This window comes from Meleagris gallopavo, chromosome 13, assembly GCF_905368555.1.
Source record: "Meleagris gallopavo chromosome 13, MGAL_WU_HG_1.1, whole genome shotgun sequence".
NCBI classification, from domain to species: domain Eukaryota; kingdom Metazoa; phylum Chordata; class Aves; order Galliformes; family Phasianidae; genus Meleagris; species Meleagris gallopavo.
The window spans coordinates 267902-286949 of NC_139416.1; the positions used below are offsets into that span (position 1 = coordinate 267902).

Consider the following 19048-nt stretch of genomic DNA (forward strand, 5'->3'; position numbering starts at 1 on the left):
AAGGCAGAACTGTAAGTTGGCTTGGCTGCAGGTCTCATCTGCCGGGAGAGCTGATCTGGCTCTTGGCTGACAAAGGTGGCTGATGAAAACAGCTACACGTGTAACATACGAGAAAACATGCTTTTATTGTTATCACTCAAAATCCTTTAGATTGCTCTAAATATTTGCTTGCAAAGGGAGCTTTATGCCAGGACCATTTAAAATTCGAAACTACTCTTCAAATCACAGCTCATCAGAATCCTTGGCACAACCAACCAACACGCTCATCCTAATTCAGAGGCACGATACCTTTGCCATTTGCTGCTGACTGAGACAGGAAAAACTGTAAACGCTGTTGATTCTCCTAAGAAACATTAACAATGCAGTGAAAGCAAAGGTCTTTGCCAAAGGCATTCAAATACCTGAAAATGTGCATTTCTGAGAAAGAAAGGACAGAGAAGGATACTTGCAGACTACGTGCCTTTTCTTATGATCTTACCAGTGCTCTTTCTTAAGTGCTTTTTCTCCTGCTTACATTTTCCAACATAACTCAGCTCCTGTTTAGACTGTTACAAAGTGGAGGTTACCTGATACCTGGGTACCAGGAGAGTTCTTCATCACAGAAATGTCAAAAGAGAAATTATCAAGGTTGGAGGGCATTTTCCATCAGATAACCACTGCCTGTTGCTATAGGTGAACCCATGTGGCTAAGGACCCCAACAGACACAGAACACCTGCACTGAAGCTGCCACTTCCTTAAATAGTTGCTGGGTGCCTGACACGGTGTGCTTGACTTTGAGATTTGCTTAAAGCATAACACAAAAATTAAATTTCACTGTGATTTCCTGTAAAACTTCACAAAGGGTGAACTCGGCATTCCCACTATTGCTAAATAGAGAACACAAAGAAGAGAAAAGAGTTGTCCTCCCCATTCCAATAAAGAAAAATTAAAAATAGGTAATTCAATTTCTTTGTATGGCCATTGACCTATCACATTTGAGAATAAATGCTTCATCTGCTGAACAGGTGATCCGGTCACCGAACTGTCACTGGTTTCCAGGGGTGCCGTTCTTTGGTGACCTTGAGAGTATATTGTTTCAGACAGGGGCAATGCGTGAGGAACGCTTCCACCACCTCCTTGCTGACCACACAGTAGCAGTGGATCTCCAGCAGATTATGGCAGTGCCTAGCCAGCTCTACTAGCGAGGAATTCAAGTCCTCCGAGGATGTGGTTTGTAGCGTCAGCTTCTTCAGAGTACTGCTGTAGCTCTGGGTGACAAACCTAATCTGATCTACCATGTAATTGTAGGTGTTCAGTTGCAGCATGCTCACAGGTATGTTCAGCTTTAGGATCTGTGGTATTGTGCAGCCAGGGACCGTATGATCGAATTCGAGGTCTACACAGAGTCGAGGATGTTTTTGCCTGACAGCAGCCCATAGCTCTTCTGAGATGACTGGTATATATTTGTCCAGCCGCTCACAGAAAATGTCTAAATGGGTGAAAGCTGCTCTTTCTGGCTTGAGCAGCTCTAGAAATACATCGCTGGACAGGCTGGCATAGTAGACCCCCAAGGCTGAAAGTTTGGGACACACACTGAGAACTTTCCTAACGGTGTTCGGTGCCACATTGCACACCAGGGTGCGGTTGTTGATGAACAAACTTTGCAAGTTTGGGTTGGTGGTAGCTAGGAGTTCAACAAGCTCCCCATCGAGAGTGAAGGGCATATTTCGAAAATCAACATGCTGAAGATCTATCTGGTTGTTAGTGTTGCACATATTCCGTATGCTCTGCAGGATGTCCTGGCCAGAGTAGAAATAGGGGTTCTCCCCATGGCACGCAATGCACAGCTGCTGCAGCTTGTGGTTCTGCTTTGCCAGCACATCTAAGATGCGCGTCACGTTCCTGCGGTTGACCTCTTTGGATTGGTCAAATCTAATCTTCAGGTGTTTGATTTGGCTGAGGAACTGGCACAGGCTCTGCAGCATGCCCTCCTCATCCTCTGAATCACAGCTGGAAGGGTAAAACAAAAGGTCAGTCACTGTGGAAGGTAAACCAAGCAAACACAGAGCAGATTCTCTCCTTTATTGTGTTCTGGCAAATACCAACTGATCACACATACATTTCCTCTCACTAGATGCCTGGCAAGTCACTGTAAGGCCAAACTCTGACCGAGGGGAAGAGAGGAGTTCAGCCTTCAGAAAGACCACCAGTGAGGTAAGTGCCACCATGAGGATGACTATCCAATAACTTTGTCTCCTGGTGTTTCTAAGGAGCAACTTGAAGGGACTTACCTGAGAATGTAATACTTCCCGTAGCATCACCAGCAGTTAATATAAAAGCCCACACTGCATAACACCATTTTCTCTGTTATACAAAGAAATGCTAGTCATAAAATGTAGCAACACACACAAATCACAGCTAACATCAATTAGTTGTCACAGCACACCGCTGTAAATCTTCAACATGCCCTGATACGGAATGCTCTTGTTACACCTGCAGAGATGCTCACACTTCAGAAACCCATTCCTCTTACCTGATCTCCGTGAAATGCCAAACGGAGCTGGAAGAAACAGCCCCAGCCCACTGCTTGCACACCTGGAAGGCTGTGTATCTATCTCGAAGAGAAAGGTAATAGAAAATTTGGATGAGGATTTCCTCTGGGATGCAGCTCCACAGGTCAGGGCCTGGAGCAAGCATGCTGCAGATTCAGCTGGGTTCAAAAATTGGGGAAGCTTCCAAAACTGCAGTGAAGTTTCAAACAATCCTGTTTAGAAAAAAAGAAAAAAAAGAAAAAAGAAGATATTTAGCATTTACATACAAAGTCAAACCAGTGCGACTGGGTCACAAAGGGGGTCAGCACTATTTTAAACTTGAAACTTCGCCACATTTTGAAATTCAGCACAAAAATAGAGGAAATCCACGGGCCGAGTGTTTGCACACTATTTCCAATCAAGCTATGAAGCTGGGAAATACTCTTCAAGTATTAAAGATGTCAGATCAAGGCTTTGGGGGAAAAAAAGTGCATTTTCCTGCAGCAAGGGCTTTGCTACTATAAGTAATAAAAATGCAAGAGAATTTTCTAGTGCTGCTGCACTGGTATGCAAAAAGCTGAGATAGATTTCTCAAACAGAGGGGAAAAAAACATCTTTGCAAGCAAAAGCTCTACACAGAAAACAGCCCCACACATCCATTTTTGTACTGACTGCTAAACAAAAGGCCCATAGCAGAATGGGGCAGCTTTATTGCAGTGACTCTTGCCTATAAGAAGACGTGGCGGCCTGATAGAAATGTTTTATTACTCTTAATCCACTCATTATAAGCCCCATTTACACAAGTCTGACTTAGAAGCGGGAAAGCACATTTTGATTGACCTTCTATGTGAGCTATGAACACCTGGGACAAAGGCTGAGATTGATAACATCTGAACATAATGGTATTTTTCATCCACTTTTCTAGATTTTTTTTCTTAAATTATAACCACCGCATAAAATCACCGACACGAGACAGCTTTTCAATCCCTATCGTGAGCAAGAGCAGCATTTTAAACGGCAGAGCTGTGCAGCCTGGAAGCATTCCCATTCCCGGGGACGGCCGCGTCCCACAGCCTCCCCGAATCCCAGAGGAAGCCCCAGGCCACGGAGTCAAAGCAAAACTTCACTCCCACGGCTTTTGCCTGACTGCCGGAGCCCTCCGATGCAAAACAACACAACTTAGAGTGGAGCAGAAGGCCGCGTTTTTTTCAAGAATTCGCCGCTCTGAAGCGTGACTCATTCCTTTCAGTGTGCGATGCGGCAGCACAGCAGCTATCCTATCTGCCATCGTCGCAGTGACAGCAGCGCTTCCCCTTCCCCTCCCCCAACGACGAGCGACAGCGGCCGAAGAACTCAGCTTCCTTCCTGGGAGCCTGCTGGTTGTTGTTGCTGTTTCCTCTGATAGCCCTCTGTGCTTCACCCACCCGCCCCGAGCGGCTCGCACCGGGGGTCGAGGGGGCCGAGGGCAGCGCCCTGCCCCCAGCAGCCCGGGGGCTCCCCGCTCACCCCTTGCGGGCGGCGCCTCCCTGCGTCCGTCTCAGCCGCGCAGAGGCGGAAGCGGCGGCGCCGAGGCCCGGCGGCGGCGGCGGCGGGGGCGGGAGGTAAGGGCCGCCCCGAGCCGCCGGGGTAGGGGGGGAGGGCGGGAGGGGCGTCCGCCGGTGGGGAGTCCGTGGGTTTGTGGGGGGCGGCGGTTCAGCAGAGTCTGTTGTGATAGGACAGGGGGAAATGGCTACAGACTAAAAGAAGGAGGTCGGAGCTGAGGAAGAAGTTCTTCGCACTCAGGGCGGTGAGGCGGTGGCACAGGCTGCACACAGAGCTGGTGCTGCCCCATCCCTGCAGACAGCCAAGGTCAGGGAATGGGGCTGTGAGCACTGCTGGAGCTGTGGGTGTCCCTGCTCAGCGCAGGGAGTGCGAGCAGATGGCCTTTAGGGTCCCTTCCCACTCAAACCATCCTATGACTGTATTAGCTGGCTAGCGAGGCAGGGGCACAGTGAGAATGGAGAGATGGACATGCTGTCGTATAAGAGAGAGGAATCATAAAAGAGCTAGGACTTAAAATGAAGACTTATCCCCAAGAGCTTACCAGTGCAGAGCCAAGTCCTACATGCCCATTGAACCACATGAAGAGTTTGTCTGACCAAACTGATTCCATCCCCCTTCCAATATCTATGGTCTCAGGACTGGTCAAAGTCCATAGTGACAGCAGCAAAGGCAGCACTGCTGGAAGCTGTGTGGCTGCAAAGCCTGCTCTGCTTTATTAGCAGGTTATGAGTCCCTAACTGACACTGATGAAGAGAAACACTGAGGTTCCCTTTCTGTGCGAGAGACTTGTAAGGCTGCTGTGCGTTTGCACTGTGTGTGCCAGCAGCTCTGCAGTGTGTATCGTGTGGTTCCTACATGGGATCCTGCTGTGGTTACGGTTTGCATCAGCCTCTGTGCATCTCTTCTCATGCTGTGCTGTGGCTCTCAGGATTTTGGAGGCCTTGCACCATAGATTATTTTTGCTGAGTTGGCAGGCTTGGATTCTCTGGAGCACGTGCATGCTTCTCAACAGCTTTGTAAACAGAGAGCAAGGCCTTTACTATGGCCATGGGGGTCACTGGTGCTGCAGATGAGGTCAGAATGATCTGATACACCTTCTTGTTGTAAAGTTTTAGATAAATCAACTTTCAGTTTGCAATCTACAATCCCAGAGTACATCTTGGTTGTAATCTTACTGTGCTGGGGAGAAATGAGGCCATAGAGTATTTTTGGACTACAAATAAATGGAATCCAGTGGAGAATGAATGCAGAGCTTTGTGAGTTGCCAAGTTTTCAGGTCATCAGGTTCCATTTTGCTGTTCTTTACAAAATAACAGTGAACTCCTTAAAGGATATCCTTGCTTCAGCAACACCACCACCTCCTTCAAAAAACAGGGCAAATCTGTGTAATCTTTTCATGCTTGTGCTCTCCTGATGTCAGGCCATTTATTCTGTGGTCTCTCAGCTGACCTGTGTGATTTTGTAGGTGCTGAAGATGGCAGGTAGCTCAGCTCCTTGGATCGGCAGTGCTTACCTCTTCCTTCAGTCAACGTGCAAGACTATCATTCTGCCAAATCTCTACGAAAGTGCCCAGAAGAAGCCCTGCGTGTTCAAGGCACTGAAGCTGGCATTAGCAGGTACCCATCCTCTCTGATATATTTGCAAACTGAAAGTCTCATCTCTTCACATAGCAATGCCAAGCCTTTCTTTAATCCCCTACTCAAGGGTAAGGAATTCTGGTGCTTACTCTGCAAACCCAAGACACAGCTAACAGATAGGATGACTGCAATTTCATGCAATCTAGTCCATCTCTTCCACAATTTCAGGCTGTGATTTGAGTTTGGATGCAACTGGATGCAAAATCTTCACTGTCATTCATGCTAACATATCTCCCTCATAACTGAAATTGCTTAGCAATGTGTCCAGCTATTGCTCTTCATCTAATCAGCATACACTCATTGCTGTAGAAGCACTCAGGTGTGTTCAGCTGTTTGCCCATTTCATGAGTGATAAGAGTTATTAATCTGTCTGGATGGGTTATAGTCATGGGAACATCTTCTCTTTTGCCTGCAGTGTACTTCTGTAGGTCTCACTTCAGCTTATATCAGGATTCTGCATCAGCCACAGACTGTGCTTATTTATTCCTTAAAAGGCTACACAGAAGACTCTCCAAAGGTTTACAGTCAGTTTATGCTTAAGAGATTCCTGCCTTTATGCAGAGCTCTCTCACATAGTCTGTTGGAGTGAGCCAGGGGGAAGAAGGAGATGAAGCAATAAACAAAGGGAAAAAGGGGAGACGTTTCATAATCAGTGTGCAGTGTGGTGGTGGTGCAAGCCACCAAATGGGGCACGAGGCAGTGGTGGCATTGGGTAGGAGTGGGGGCAGCCGAGGTGCCAGCAGGAACCATCCCTGGGCCACCAGCAGGGCTTGGTCTTGGAGGCACCTGTCACAGACTTGAGATCAAGATGGCTCCATGCCAGGCATCAGCACCATCATTCCCAGCAGTACTCCTCTGCAGCCCCTGGACACCTCCTCAGAGGAGCCCCCCACCACCTACTTGGACAGCAAGATCTCCATTCCCAAGAACAAGATGTACTCTCGCTTCAGCTTCTGCAAGCTCTGGGCTTTCATGAGGCCAGGCTTTCTCATGAGTGCTACCTACCTTGATCTGAGCAACACTGAGTTGGATTTGCAGTCTCGCCATTGCAGGACTTAAGCTGAACACAGCCATCAGACTGCTGCTGCAGCAGCTGGCTGCCTGGCTCAGCATGATGCTGACCTGCTCCATAGCCACCATGTCCACCTCCTTGTGACTGAGGGAAACGAAGGAAAAGTACAAGCTGTGGAAGCAGGGATGGGTGGACTGGGAGGAGTATAGCGATGCTGTCTGGATGTGAAGGGATGGGATCAGGGAAGCTAAGATACAGGTGGAATTAAACTTGGCAAGGGATGTGAAAAACAACAAGGGATTCTCCAGATGGAAGGGATGGATGAAGGACTGCGTACTCCCTCTGCTAAAGGAGAATGGAGAACTGGCCTCCTCAGACATGGAAAAGGCTGAGGTACTTAACAAGGTCTTTGCCTCAGCCGTCACTGCCAGTCAGGCTTCTTTCACCTCTTGTGTCACTGAACTTCTAGGTGGGGGTCAGGAAGCAAAATCCCTCCAACTGTAGGAGCAGAGGAAGTTGGAGACCACCTCACAAGGCTGAATGTGTACAAGTTTGTGGGGCCATATGCATATGCGATATGCATTCCAGGTTCTGAAGGAACTGGCTGCTGTGGTTGCCAAGCTGTTCTCCGTCATATATGAAAAGTCACGGCTGTCATGCAAAGTCCACAGCAACTGGAAAAAGGGAAACATCATTCCTATTTTTAAGAAAGGGAGAAAGGAAGATCTGGAGAACTACAAGGCAGTGAGACTCATCTCTGTGCCTGGGAAGATGATAGAACAGATCCTCTTGGAAGACTTGTTAAGGCACATGTTAGATGAGACAGCCAGTGTGGCTTCCCTAAGTGCAGGTTGTGTCTGATGAATTTGGTGGCCTTCTATAGTGGAGTGACAACATCAGTGGACAAAGGAAGGGCAACTGATGTCATCTGCCTGGACTTGTGCAAGGCTTTTGACATAGTCCCGCACTGCATCCTTATCTCTAAGTTGGAGAGAGATACCAGATTTGAAGGCTTGACTATTCTGTGGATAAGGAATTGGTTGGATGGTCACAGCCAGAGGTTTCTGGTCAATGGCTGTGTGTCTTGGCAGGTAGCAAGTTAAAACTGAACTCTGGCAACCCGGAAATACAGTGTATCAAGGGAAATTATTATCTCCCTCTGCTTAGCACTCATTAGTCCACATCTAGAATACTGTACCCAGTTTTGGTCCCTGCAGTACAAGAAAGACATTGATAACATGGAATGAGTTCAGCAGGGGGCCACCAAGATGCTTGGTAAGGAGATGCTGAGGAGCCAGACCTGTTCACCCTGGAGAAGAGAAGGATTTGGGGAGCACCCACCACCAGCCTGCCAGTACCTACAGGGAGGCTAGCAGGGAGAGAACGGTGCACTCTGATGGTGGTATGTGGGAAATGTAGGCATGCAGGCATAAATGGAAACAAGGTAGACATTGGATAACAGGTCAAACATTTTCCTCTCGAGGACAAGTTGCCCAGTTGTGTGTTCTCTGTCCTGGCATGGATAAAGCCCTCAGAAACTTGGTCTGACTTCAGAACTGACTCTGTTTGCAAAGGAGGATGGGCTAGCGACTTCCTGGGCTTCCTTCCAACTTGAACTGTCTTGTGAATTATCCTACTTTATGAATGTTTACTTAAACACATTTATGTAGGAGGATTGCAGTTGGTATGAAAAATACTTGATTTCTACTACAGAAATATTATTTCCTTTTTTTTGAAGGCTATTTTTTAAATGAGTGATAGCCAACAGAAGTTATTAAATGAGTGATAGCCAACAGAAGTTATTTTCTGACTTTAACAGGCACAATTACATTAGCATCAGTTGTACTTAAACGTATTTACATCCAAAAAAAATCCTGAGATACAGATAGCCATGAAAGTATGTTTCTCTTCCTACCTTTGCACCAAGCTGACTGTAGACTAATAGTAATTTGAAGATTATAACATATTTACCCAGAACAGCTATCACACAGTGCTCTTTACCTATCATACAGCTGAGGTTGTAGTGTTTAACTAGGTTTACGCAATTATAATGTAATTTCTTCTGGCAGTCATCAGTTTAGCAAAGCTGGCTAGTTGATCCAGTGCAGGCCAGTTCCACATCTAAAGACGTGAAACAGCAGGAAGCCCAACAGATTTGTCCAGTTAGGCTCAATTTATGCCTGCTTTGTTTCAGTGGAATGTGCATCTGCTCACACATTTAAAGGAAAGCTCTCAGTAATGCTAAATGCTACCATGCTCATTCGTACCTAAAAAGGACATGGAATCTGAAGCTGTCAGAAGTTTCAGAAAGAAGCTGCTTTTGAAGTTGCTGCCTTGTACACCATTCAGAAAGGTTTCCATGTCTGTACAACTTTTCCCTACGCCAGCCCTCTTGCCCAGTTATGCAAGCTTTTGTTTAATTAGCACGCACAAAACACAAAGCATGAAGGAAGTAATAAAAATAAAAGGGTGTTTCTGATCAGCAATCCTGAACAGAATTAAAATGCTTCTCCTAAGCACATAGTCCAAGTTATGCATCTAGTCCAAACTAAAGCTTCTGATGCAACCAGCAGTCTGTAAACTCTGTAATACCACTGTTAGCACAGATTTTTAAAGGCTAGGTCATTTGTCCTAGCTAATGCAGAACACGCAGATCTGCTTTGCCTCAAGTATTCCTCTGGGCACATTTAAATAGTGGCATGATGTGTGGTTTAAAAATCATTGGTACAACGGTAGTCTGAGCAGATTCATCCATACTGCTCTGTTCAGGCCAGAAGCAGTACAGCCAGCCTACCACAGGCCAGTGCTGCAAGAGAGAGCGTAGAAGACAAGGTCAGTGTGCACAGCTAACCAAATTTAAGCTCTGCTGGGAGAAGGAAGGATGAATGCCCGACCTCTCTCTCTGTCGTCCATGTCTCTCATGCTCCATCCACACTGACTTCAGAAGGTACATCCTTGCCTTGTCCTCGCTGACATTTTACCGTGAATTCATTCTTTGTGCAAAGAAATTTAATGATGTCCAATCTGACAGCCAAAATTCTTGTGGGTGGGTCTGTCATGTAGCTGGGTCTGTCATTTGCCATTTGCGAGATGCACTGAAGGCAAAAGCCAGGAGCTATTTGTGGGCACAGGGCTGGGAAAGAAATGCTAGGTCTCCTTCCAAGACCTTTACCACTGCCTGAAACTCCAGCCATGGGGACAGAAATCTGGCTCAGAACTGAACTGAACTGTGCATTTTGGTGTATAAAATGTATATCTCTGTTGTGTACTGTTTTAATCTAACCATTTCTGCCCTAGAAGTGGAACCTCAAAATTAAAACCTCCCCCAGTGAGCTGCTTTGGGACAGTTACGTGGGCTGTAGTACTGAACAGCTTCTGCTGGATGCCACACTGCAGGGATTCATGGTCACAGGGCAGCAAAACCTAATCCTTTCCTCTTGGTTTTATATACAGGCTTTTCATCCCAGAGGACTTTATCACAGAGAGAAGACGATTCAAAAGCTACTCCATTGCAGGCTTGGTGGTGGATGGGAGTGGGTCTGGGTTGTCTGTCTCATGCCTGGATAGTGACTCTGCTCACTTCTCCCTGCCAGACTCCACCGGCAGTGTGAATGGTGTGGACATGCTCAAAGTGCACTGCAGCCACCCACACCTGATAGTCCAGCTCAAATTCTGCAAGCAGGAGAACTGCCGCCGCTTCCTGCAAAGTTACCGGGAAGGATTGCTCCAGAAGTCCCTCCAGAACCACCTCCAGCTCTCCTTGGCCATGACCACGGTGCCTCTAGAAATGGAGCTGAAGGCTGGCAATGAGCACCTGGACAACATGCTGAAGGATGAGGATCGCTGCCTAGAGTGCATCTACAGAGAAAAGGTGAATGGGAGAGGGAGGGAAGCCAAGCAGTAATGAGAAGCAGTAGCACAGGATGCAAAGTGGGTGCAAATTCTGCTCTGCTGCTGTGCACTGGGCTGCTAACTTCTCCTTCCTTCAGCTCTCAACTGTAATATGGAGAACAGCTCTGCCCTTCCACAGAAAAGATCTGGGCACTTTTCTCAAGGACCATAGAGTTACCTTTCTCCCCTGACTCGCACATCTCATCCTTAGCAATGGTAACTGTTCCTAAAATGAGCACGAGCAAAAACATCACACAATGCACCAACAGCTTATGACAGAGTAGGGACACGCAGCATTTGCTGCCAGCAGCAGCAGGCTGCTGTTCTGACAGCAGTGCCTCTCTCTCAAAGATGATATCTAGAGTCCATCTCATCTCACACTCTGACTAATCCTGCTAGCAAGAACAGGGGTCGGTACTGGAGCCCATCTTGTTTAATATCTTTATTGATGACCTAGATTAAGGGATTGAGTGCACCCTTAGTAAATTTGCAGATGACACCAAGTTGGGAGGTGGTGTGGATCTGCCTGAGGGTAGGGAGGCCCTTCAGAGGGATCTGGATAAGCTGGATCGCTGGGCTGAGGTGAATGGGATGAGGTTCAACAAGGCCAACTGTCGGGTCCTGCACTTTGGCCACAACAACCCCATGCAGCACTATAGGCTTGGGGACGAGTGGCTGGATGAGTGTGAAGAGGAAAGGGACCTGGGGGTGTTGGTTGGTGCTCGGCTGAACACGAGCCAGCAGTGTGCCCAGGTGGCCAAGAGGGCCAACGGCATCCTGGCCTGCATTAGGAATAGTGTGGCCAGCAGGAGCAGGGAGGTCATCATCCCCTGTACTCAGCACTGGTGAGGCCGCACCTCAAGTACTGTGTTCAGTGTTGGGCCCCTCACTACAGGAGAGATGTTGAGGCCCTGGAACGTGTCCAGAGAAGGGCAACGAAACTGGTGAGGGGTCTGGAGCACAAGTCTTATGAGAAGGGGCTGAGGGAGCTGGGATTGTTCAGTCTGGAGAAGAGGAGGCTCAGGGGAGATCTCACTGCACTCTACAACTTCCTGAAGGGAGGTTGAGGAGGATGAGGAGGGGTTTGGCCTCTTTTCCCAAGCAACAAACAGGATCTGAGGAAATGGCCGCAAGTTGTACCAGAGGAGGTTTAGGTTGGACATAAGAACTTTTTCTCTCAGAGAGTGGTCAGGCATCGGAATGGCTGCCCAGGGAGGTGGTGGAGTCGCCATCCCTGGCAGTGTTCAAGAGAAGTCTGGATGAGGAGATGCGAGATCTGGTTTAGTGCTTGTGGTAGCAGTGGTGATGGGTGGATGGTTGGACTAGTTGATCTTGTAGGTCCTTTCCAACCTTGTGATTCTACAATTCTATGATTCTAACAGTGGGATCTTGTCATCTTACCACAAAACCAAAGCACTTGCTGTGATTAAGCTTATTGCCTTTTTCCTCTCCTCTTGTTTTTTTTCCACCTGGAACTACCAATATCTGACAGCTTTGCTTCCCTCTCAGCGGTCCTTAGGATCAGGCAGTCTCTGCCTCCACTGGAAGATAGGCACGAGAGCATGTTCTGACAGGTTGCTTTTTTGCAAGTGCAGAGATGAAATGCAAACCATTCCCCCAGGACCAAACATGTGATAACACACACCCTTTCAACTTCTGCTTGCTGCTCACTCCCTCTGCTAAATTAGCTGACTGGACAAGAGAAATGGGCTTATTGTCTGTTCCCCAGAATTGACTCAGCCTAACCTCTGCCTACCAGTGCAGGAGCCAGAAAGATCAGTCACCGGCTGAGGGCAGTGCTGGGTACCAACCCGCTGTATGCGAGCTTAAACGCTAAACTCAGTCAGAGCACTCACCGAGTTTGACTGCTCACGCATGCTCTGCATTATTTCCTTATCCTCTTTTCCCTTACTTTCTCTTTGGATATCAGATTGGTTTTATCTCGGTTAGCAAGAAAAACTGGCTTGGAGAGGTTGCAGGAAGCACTAGGAACAACACTTGAGTATGGGAGGGGAAGGCAGGGAGGAGAGTAGCAGGAGCTGCCTGCTTTGGTGGCCATGAGCTGTTAGATCAGCTCACCCTGTGTTGTGGGTCTGACTCTCATGTGGAGTAAATCAGAGAAGCTCTGCTGCCTTAATTCTTGCAATGGGCTTCTGAAAATAAACGTGGACTAGGAGCAGTTTTGTGCAGCCTATAAGTAGTCACTGATGCATGTGACAGACCCAGGAGGGGGACACTGCCCATTTCATATCATACTGCGGGTAGAAATGCACAGACTTATGCCAGAACTCCATTAGAGTTCTGTCCAATTTACAACACAAGCTATAGCAATCTCATCGCTTCTCTCTCAACACCATAATCTTAAGCCGCACTGAAGACCTGCCCTCCAACTAAATACCTACGGCTTTGCGAGATGGTGAACGTGGCATAAATCATCAATGCTGTTTGCATTACAGCCTGACCGCCTGCGGGACGAGGAGATCACAGAGCTGGAGGAACGGCTTAAGAGCCTGATTCTTCACCAGAACATCAACAACAACATGCCTTCCAAGGACTGCATGTCACTGAACTCCCCATCTCTACCTTCTCAAGGCAGCTCCCTTTCCCCACAAGTCACATTTCTTTTTCAGGGACAGCAGTTTGGTGAGTAATAAGAACTGAGCCAGAGAATCTCAAAGGCCAGAAGGGAGCATTAATGTCACCATGTGGTGGAGTATACCTCGGGTAAACTAAGGATCTCCCAGCATCCCGTGGAGAAGGAGTTGCAATAGTAATAAGATACTGTCACACTCCTTCAGATCAGGCCTTGGCTTATTTTTGTCCTGGGGTGGCTTGCTGGTCTGCTTAGTCCAGGCTCCCTGCAGTACACCGTCTGTTTCCAGTGATGTCCACTGCAGAAAGCTTTCAGGTGGTCCTGTGTAGCAGTTTTAGTTTGAGATCAGCTTGGTCTTTTCCGAGTGTGCCTAAGGTGTGTGAACAATCCCCAGTGCTAAACAGCTGAGGAGAGAGCTCATGTCTCCATTTCAGTAATTAAGGATGTGTAGCCAGGGAACGGGGGGCTTGGTCTGAGTTGCTTTTGAAAGGCTGAAACAAAGAGGATGTCTGTCAAAGAAAATTGAGCTCTGGCAAACCCCAGGAAAAATAGGAAAATAAAAAGATGTTAGGCAGGGGCAAGCCCAGATACCTTGATGTCAAGGAAGGATTTTGGAAGGGGAATGAGCCTGACAGGATCCCAGACAAGCCAGAGCAGACAGCTGGGAGCAGGGAGCAGGTAAGTGCCACCCAAGCCATCGGTGCTACTCAGTTGATTTTCTCTTTCCAGTATTAGAGGATTGTGTCAAGAGTGCACAACCCCTGCCCGCAGCAAACCAGTCCCTTTAGCCTCACTGCTCTTGCACTTCTTCTCCCAACACAGTGCTGGCCAGGTGTTAAAATACCAGCAGACAAGCAGAGCAGCAGCACAGCTGTCTAACAATGCACTGTGAGTTCTGAACAGCTTCCCAGCTCCACAGAACACTGAGCAAACCTTGGACTGACTCTGCCTACATCCCATCAGCCACGAAACCCTCTGTTTAATCTGCCTTCTGTTCCTTTCAGACAACAGAATGCTCACACCAGATGACCACCAGAAATTTGCCAAGCTTGTGTCCAAGAAGTGGAAGCAAGTGGGCCGCTCTTTGCAGAAGAACTGCCGGGCCCTGCGAGATCCTGTCATTGATAACCTGGCCCACGAATACGACAGAGAGGGACTTTATGAACAAGCCTATCAGATGCTTCTCCGATTTATCCAGTCGGAGGGGAAAAAGGCAACGATAGCACGACTGATTGCAGCCCTGGAAGAAAATGGTCTCACCAGCTTGTCTGAGGAGCTCTTGGGCCTCCATTCCAATGAGGATGATTCCTAGAGCCCAAAGGGTAGTGGCATTGCTGAGGGCTTTCTTGCTTTAGCTAGTGTATGAGACTGCTGCCAGCGTCTGGGAATGTAATGCCTTGAAAATCACTGCAGGTTTATGTGCTGAAGGGAGTGCCCTGGGCAGTTTCTGTGCTCCCAGAAGCCAACATGGGGTTCTGATGTTCCTTATTTCTTTCTGTTTCCAGAAGTCGATGTTACTTTCCTGTGAACCACTGAGAGAGGCTTTCAGCCTGACTTCCTTCAGGACTGAAATGTCACAGAGAAGCAGCCAGGCAAATTAACGAGCCCTAGGGGAAGGTGGGAAGAGGTGAAAAGCAAGGAAGGCATCTCAGAGAATTTCCCTGGGAAGCAAAGCCAGTGTTTCTCAGATGTGGCCCAGGGCCATCACCTGGAGAACTGCAATATGTTGTCTTATATTGACATTTATGCCTTCAGGCTTGAAACTACGTAAAGACAAAGGAAAAGTCAAGTTTATATTGTTTTCTTTGTTCTTCAAATGAGGACCATCTGCAGCAAGTACACCTGTCCTGCTCTATCCCAGTGTAGTTCCTTCCCATATCTCACCACGTGAAGGTTCCCCTTTACTTAAGGCAGTCATCATCTTCCACAGGGCACAAGATTGCTGCTGTAGAACAGACTTCAGGCACTGAACAAACAGTGTGGATAAGCACAAATTCAGAGGATGACTCCCAGCTCTTTCAGGACTATGGTGTACAATAATATATTGACTGCCTCATGTCTAGCACTTCTCACCAGCCTGGAAGAGTTTGTGAAAAGAAAAACACAGTGCTGCAAGAATAATATACAGCCTTAGAGTCAGCAAGTTACCTACAGGTCACTGATTGAACCTGCTGCTGTATGGTGCATTGCAGCATCAAATACCAGCCAGACCCCACCGAGCAAGCCTCTCCAACCAGCTGGCTGCCAGTGCCTTCGCTCAACATGTCCTTGGCTGCTGAATTCACCAGAGAGGGTTGCTCGCTTGTGCTTCTTGAGTGTCAAGATTTGCACAGAGCCTTTCCAGTGACAAGTGTTGTTGCTGTGTGACACTTGGGCATCAGATCCCATGCCTGGACCTACCTGCCTTGCTTTTGAGGGCAAAATATTGCTTACAGTTCCAGTGGGATAAGCCTGCTGTCTCTTGGTGTGTTGATGCAGGCTGCGACAGAGCAGAGCTCTTTACCTGTACCAAAGCACAGAGCAACAAGTTTCTAGCACAACACAGGTCCCATAAAGCACAACAACCAGTTTTGACATATTCCTTATTTTTTATTGATACGTTTTTACCTAGGTGTCTCTGTTAATTCTCTTCCTCTTTGACCTTCCCATCCATGGGAAGGAACAGCTGGTGGTCTTGGAAGTTATGTCAGACAGAGAAGAATGTTTTCCCCTCCCTTCCAGCAGTACCAGCGCTCTCCCCAAAAGAAAATGAATATCTCTGCCATGTTTCCTTTTGGGACCAGCACAGTGATGCTGGTCTTTGTTAGTTTAGGCTGCAGTGGGACTGTACTTCGGAGCATTTAGCTTTCCCTGGCTGGGGAACTCTGTTTGACAGCAGCCCACCTGGCCAATGGTATTAAAAAAAAAAATCAGAAACTTGAAAGTTACTGTAAGAGCAACAGTGTTTGCTCTTTATTTTGCAACAAATGACTTTTCAGAAAACATGATCTGTGCACGGTCTGCTGCCTCATTGGTAGTGAATATTTCTAAGTTCTCAGCCTATCGGTATTCATGTGCTCAGTGTTCCTACAATTATAAAGCAGTGGCTCATTGGTGTATAAAAGCTTTTATATCATCTCTTAGCACTCAAAATGAGAAGAGCTCATTCTTCAGCATCGACTTCAAGTACAAAACCTTTCTTTGCTGTTACTACGGAGCACTAAGCATGAATGCTTTTTTCTTCTTGTTTTTTTATAATGCAACCGTTGTGCATTTTATTCCTCTGCTAGCAATTGGCCTGTTGTTTCCTCTTACTCACAGATTCCCTCCCTAAAGTGCCATTAAGTGCTGGAGCTCCTGGCTCCTTCTTTTCAGAAATCAGGTACACCAGTAGTTGTATGTTATGTGCAATGCACATTTGATTCTGGTCTCAAGCAGACTCCAGCCTGCTAAAAGAGTTGGGTTTTTTCTGTGTCATTTGGCACAAACTTAGATAGAGGCAGTTTTCACAGATGCCTTGTGATGAAATAGACAGATTATAGGATGTGAGAATCCAGTGTCATTTGCATTGAATTGACATGTGGTTAGGGCATGACTCCGGACTTGGGCCTTTTTTATCCAGAAGATTTTATACCTGTTGTGCACCAGCATGCCAGGACGAGGGGACTTACAGCACACAGGACAGGAAGGAGCACTCGCAAACAAAAAACATTAGCAAAGGTTTATGGAAGAAATTAGAGTCTTTAATTCTGATAGCAGTGCAGTGGGTGAAACCAGAGGAAGAATTACATGTTAGGGATACTTGCTGGAAAGCAGGCAGTCAGTGCTGGGCTTTCTTCTTTTCCTGGACAAAGTTGTTGCGCACTGCCCCTACTCAGGTGCCAAGACATGCAGATGACCCTGCGTTAGTACAACTTATACTGATCAGCACATCTAGCATGTGAGATGGGCTGAGAGCAAAGCTGCAGCTGGACTGGGCTGCATCCCATGGCAGCTCTTCCCTATGTGTAGATACGCCTGAAAAAAATACTGCTGGGGGAGGGCATCAAACATGCATCAAACCAGCACACAATATTAAAAGCAAATGAAGATAGTTATCAGTTCTATGTAAAAAAATGAAATGACAGACAAAAAATAAACAGCAGAAACCAGGCCAAAACATGAGTCCAGGGAAGGATCCAAGAGGGCTTTTGTTGTGGTGCAGACTGTTTCTGTGGTTTTAGCAGTGTTTCAGATTTGAAGGAGGCTCCTTTCAGTCTGCCAGAAGGAATAAAAACACATCCAAAGGAGGATTTGAGCGAGTTGTTTTGGCACAGTGGAGCTACAGCTGGGCAGCAAGAGGGAGTGGAAGTCAAAGTGTGCAGACTTTCACATGAGGGAGCACTCAAAGTGTAAAACGGGCACAAAGGAAAGCATCGAACTGCCCTGCAGGACAGAGCCAGCCAAAGGCCAGCATTGGGCCTCTTAGATGATGGTGAAGAATACACCAAAGATTTTAACATACTTCTGAAAAAGACTGCGCATCATCCAGCTGATCAATCAGAGCGGGGGCAGGGAAGCTGCTTTCTGCCAGCCTTAGTTCTCACAAGCTGCAGCTGCCTATGGACGAGCTGACACAAAAAGGACAGGGAACCACTGGAAAATCATGAGCCAGATCGAAAAGAAATAATAAAATTCACTTCCAGTTTTTCACAGCAAGTCAAATTAAAAACATGCCAATTGACCGCTTGCAGCAGCATTTTCCAGGGTTCCACACACTTGCAGAGGCAGATACGTGGGTTATTTTTAATGCAGAATGGGAAGCTCATATTTGAGCACCGCAGAGCTTCAGGGGAGCTCCCAGCTAAAATGGTTTCCTGAAGTTTCACAGGAAGTCTCAGTACTGTATCTGTCTCACAACCTGGGGGAAATTGCAGCAGAAAATGTCAAGATCTGGACAACATTAAGATCAAAAGGTGTGTAGGGTGAGGGAAACCACTTGCTTGGGGAAGCCATAGGTGCCTAGAGAGGAAGCTGCTTTAGCAAAAGGTCTTCCCCTCGTGTGAAGAAATTGTGCTTTTTTCCTTTTTTCCATTCATTGAAAAATCTGCTTCAGCACTGAGGAGACATCCTCAGTGGGTCAGAGGGTCAGCTCTGCCTTTCCAGAGATACCTCAGAACAGGAAACCTAACATGGCACACAAGGCACTGAGGGGCCCCAGACTCACTTGTTTAGTTTAACTGAAACTTCATATGTAGCTACGAACCTCTGGCATTGAACATCTGAATCCAAGACAGTACTGGAATGGGGATGGAGAAGGTTTCTTCAGTCTGACCAACACACCAGGGTGGATGAGTGGGGTTGGTGAGGTGCTCTGCTTCCCACAGCTGAGTCTGGCCACTTGGCTTTTGCACAGCAATGGGTGAGGCAGTTTTTAAGGCCTGAAGTAAAAAAAATTGCACCTTTTTTTTTCTTCTCTGGATTTCACTAAGCTTGAACTTTTAAAGCCAGTAAAGGAGTTTGACTAATTTAAATCAGTTGGAGATCTGTGGTCAAGTCCCCTAGTCATCAGTGGAAAATCTCTTGCTACCTTCTAGCTCCAAATTTTCACAATATGCAGCATCAGATTGGGATCAGCATCTGCAGCTGTGGACTGCAAAGCCATGCATACTCAGGTCTGGGACATTTAGCCTCCATGGTATTGTCTTCTATAGGGAAAAAAAAAAAAAAAAAGCACTTTGGTCTATTTTTCCATTCTCTTTTATAAATAAACATATACTTTTGACAAAAAGAGCCTGAGAGACTTTCTTTTTAAACACTTCATATGGTGGTGAGAAGAAAAGGGTTCTGAAGTTCTGGCCTCACCAGCTACCACCAGCTGTCACAGCAGCATCCAGCTATAGT

General features: G+C 47.1%; 2 protein-coding genes across 6 annotated transcripts; one reads left to right on the top strand and one right to left on the bottom strand.

Annotated features, from left to right (window-relative positions):
- Positions 1-106: 106 nt before the first annotated feature.
- On the bottom strand, positions 107-4613 carry FBXL8 (F-box and leucine rich repeat protein 8). Of its 4 annotated transcripts, none has more exons than XM_085235282.1 (3): positions 4595-4613; positions 2514-2744; positions 107-1990 (listed from the first exon to the last, which is right to left on the bottom strand). In XM_085235282.1, the coding sequence occupies exons 2-3, from the start codon at positions 2675-2677 to the stop codon at positions 1015-1017; spliced, it is 1140 nt and encodes a 379-aa protein (XP_085091408.1). In that variant the 5' UTR covers positions 2678-2744; positions 4595-4613; the 3' UTR covers positions 107-1014. The 4 variants fall into 4 exon arrangements, with proteins under 4 accessions (XP_085091408.1, XP_010716239.1, XP_010716237.1 ...); XM_010717937.2 differs by lacking the exon at positions 4595-4613 and adding an exon at positions 4018-4154; XM_010717935.2 differs by lacking the exon at positions 4595-4613 and adding an exon at positions 3691-3830.
- Positions 3981-18935, top strand: TRADD (TNFRSF1A associated via death domain). Of its 2 annotated transcripts, XM_085235283.1 has the most exons (6): positions 3981-4112; positions 5519-5669; positions 10296-10573; positions 13050-13236; positions 14191-14508; positions 14692-18935. In XM_085235283.1, the coding sequence occupies exons 2-5, from the start codon at positions 5528-5530 to the stop codon at positions 14496-14498; spliced, it is 915 nt and encodes a 304-aa protein (XP_085091409.1). In that variant the 5' UTR covers positions 3981-4112; positions 5519-5527; the 3' UTR covers positions 14499-14508; positions 14692-18935. The 2 variants fall into 2 exon arrangements, with proteins under 2 accessions (XP_085091409.1, XP_085091410.1); XM_085235284.1 differs by having other exon boundaries at positions 14191-18935.
- The last annotated feature ends 113 nt before the right edge of the window (positions 18936-19048 follow it).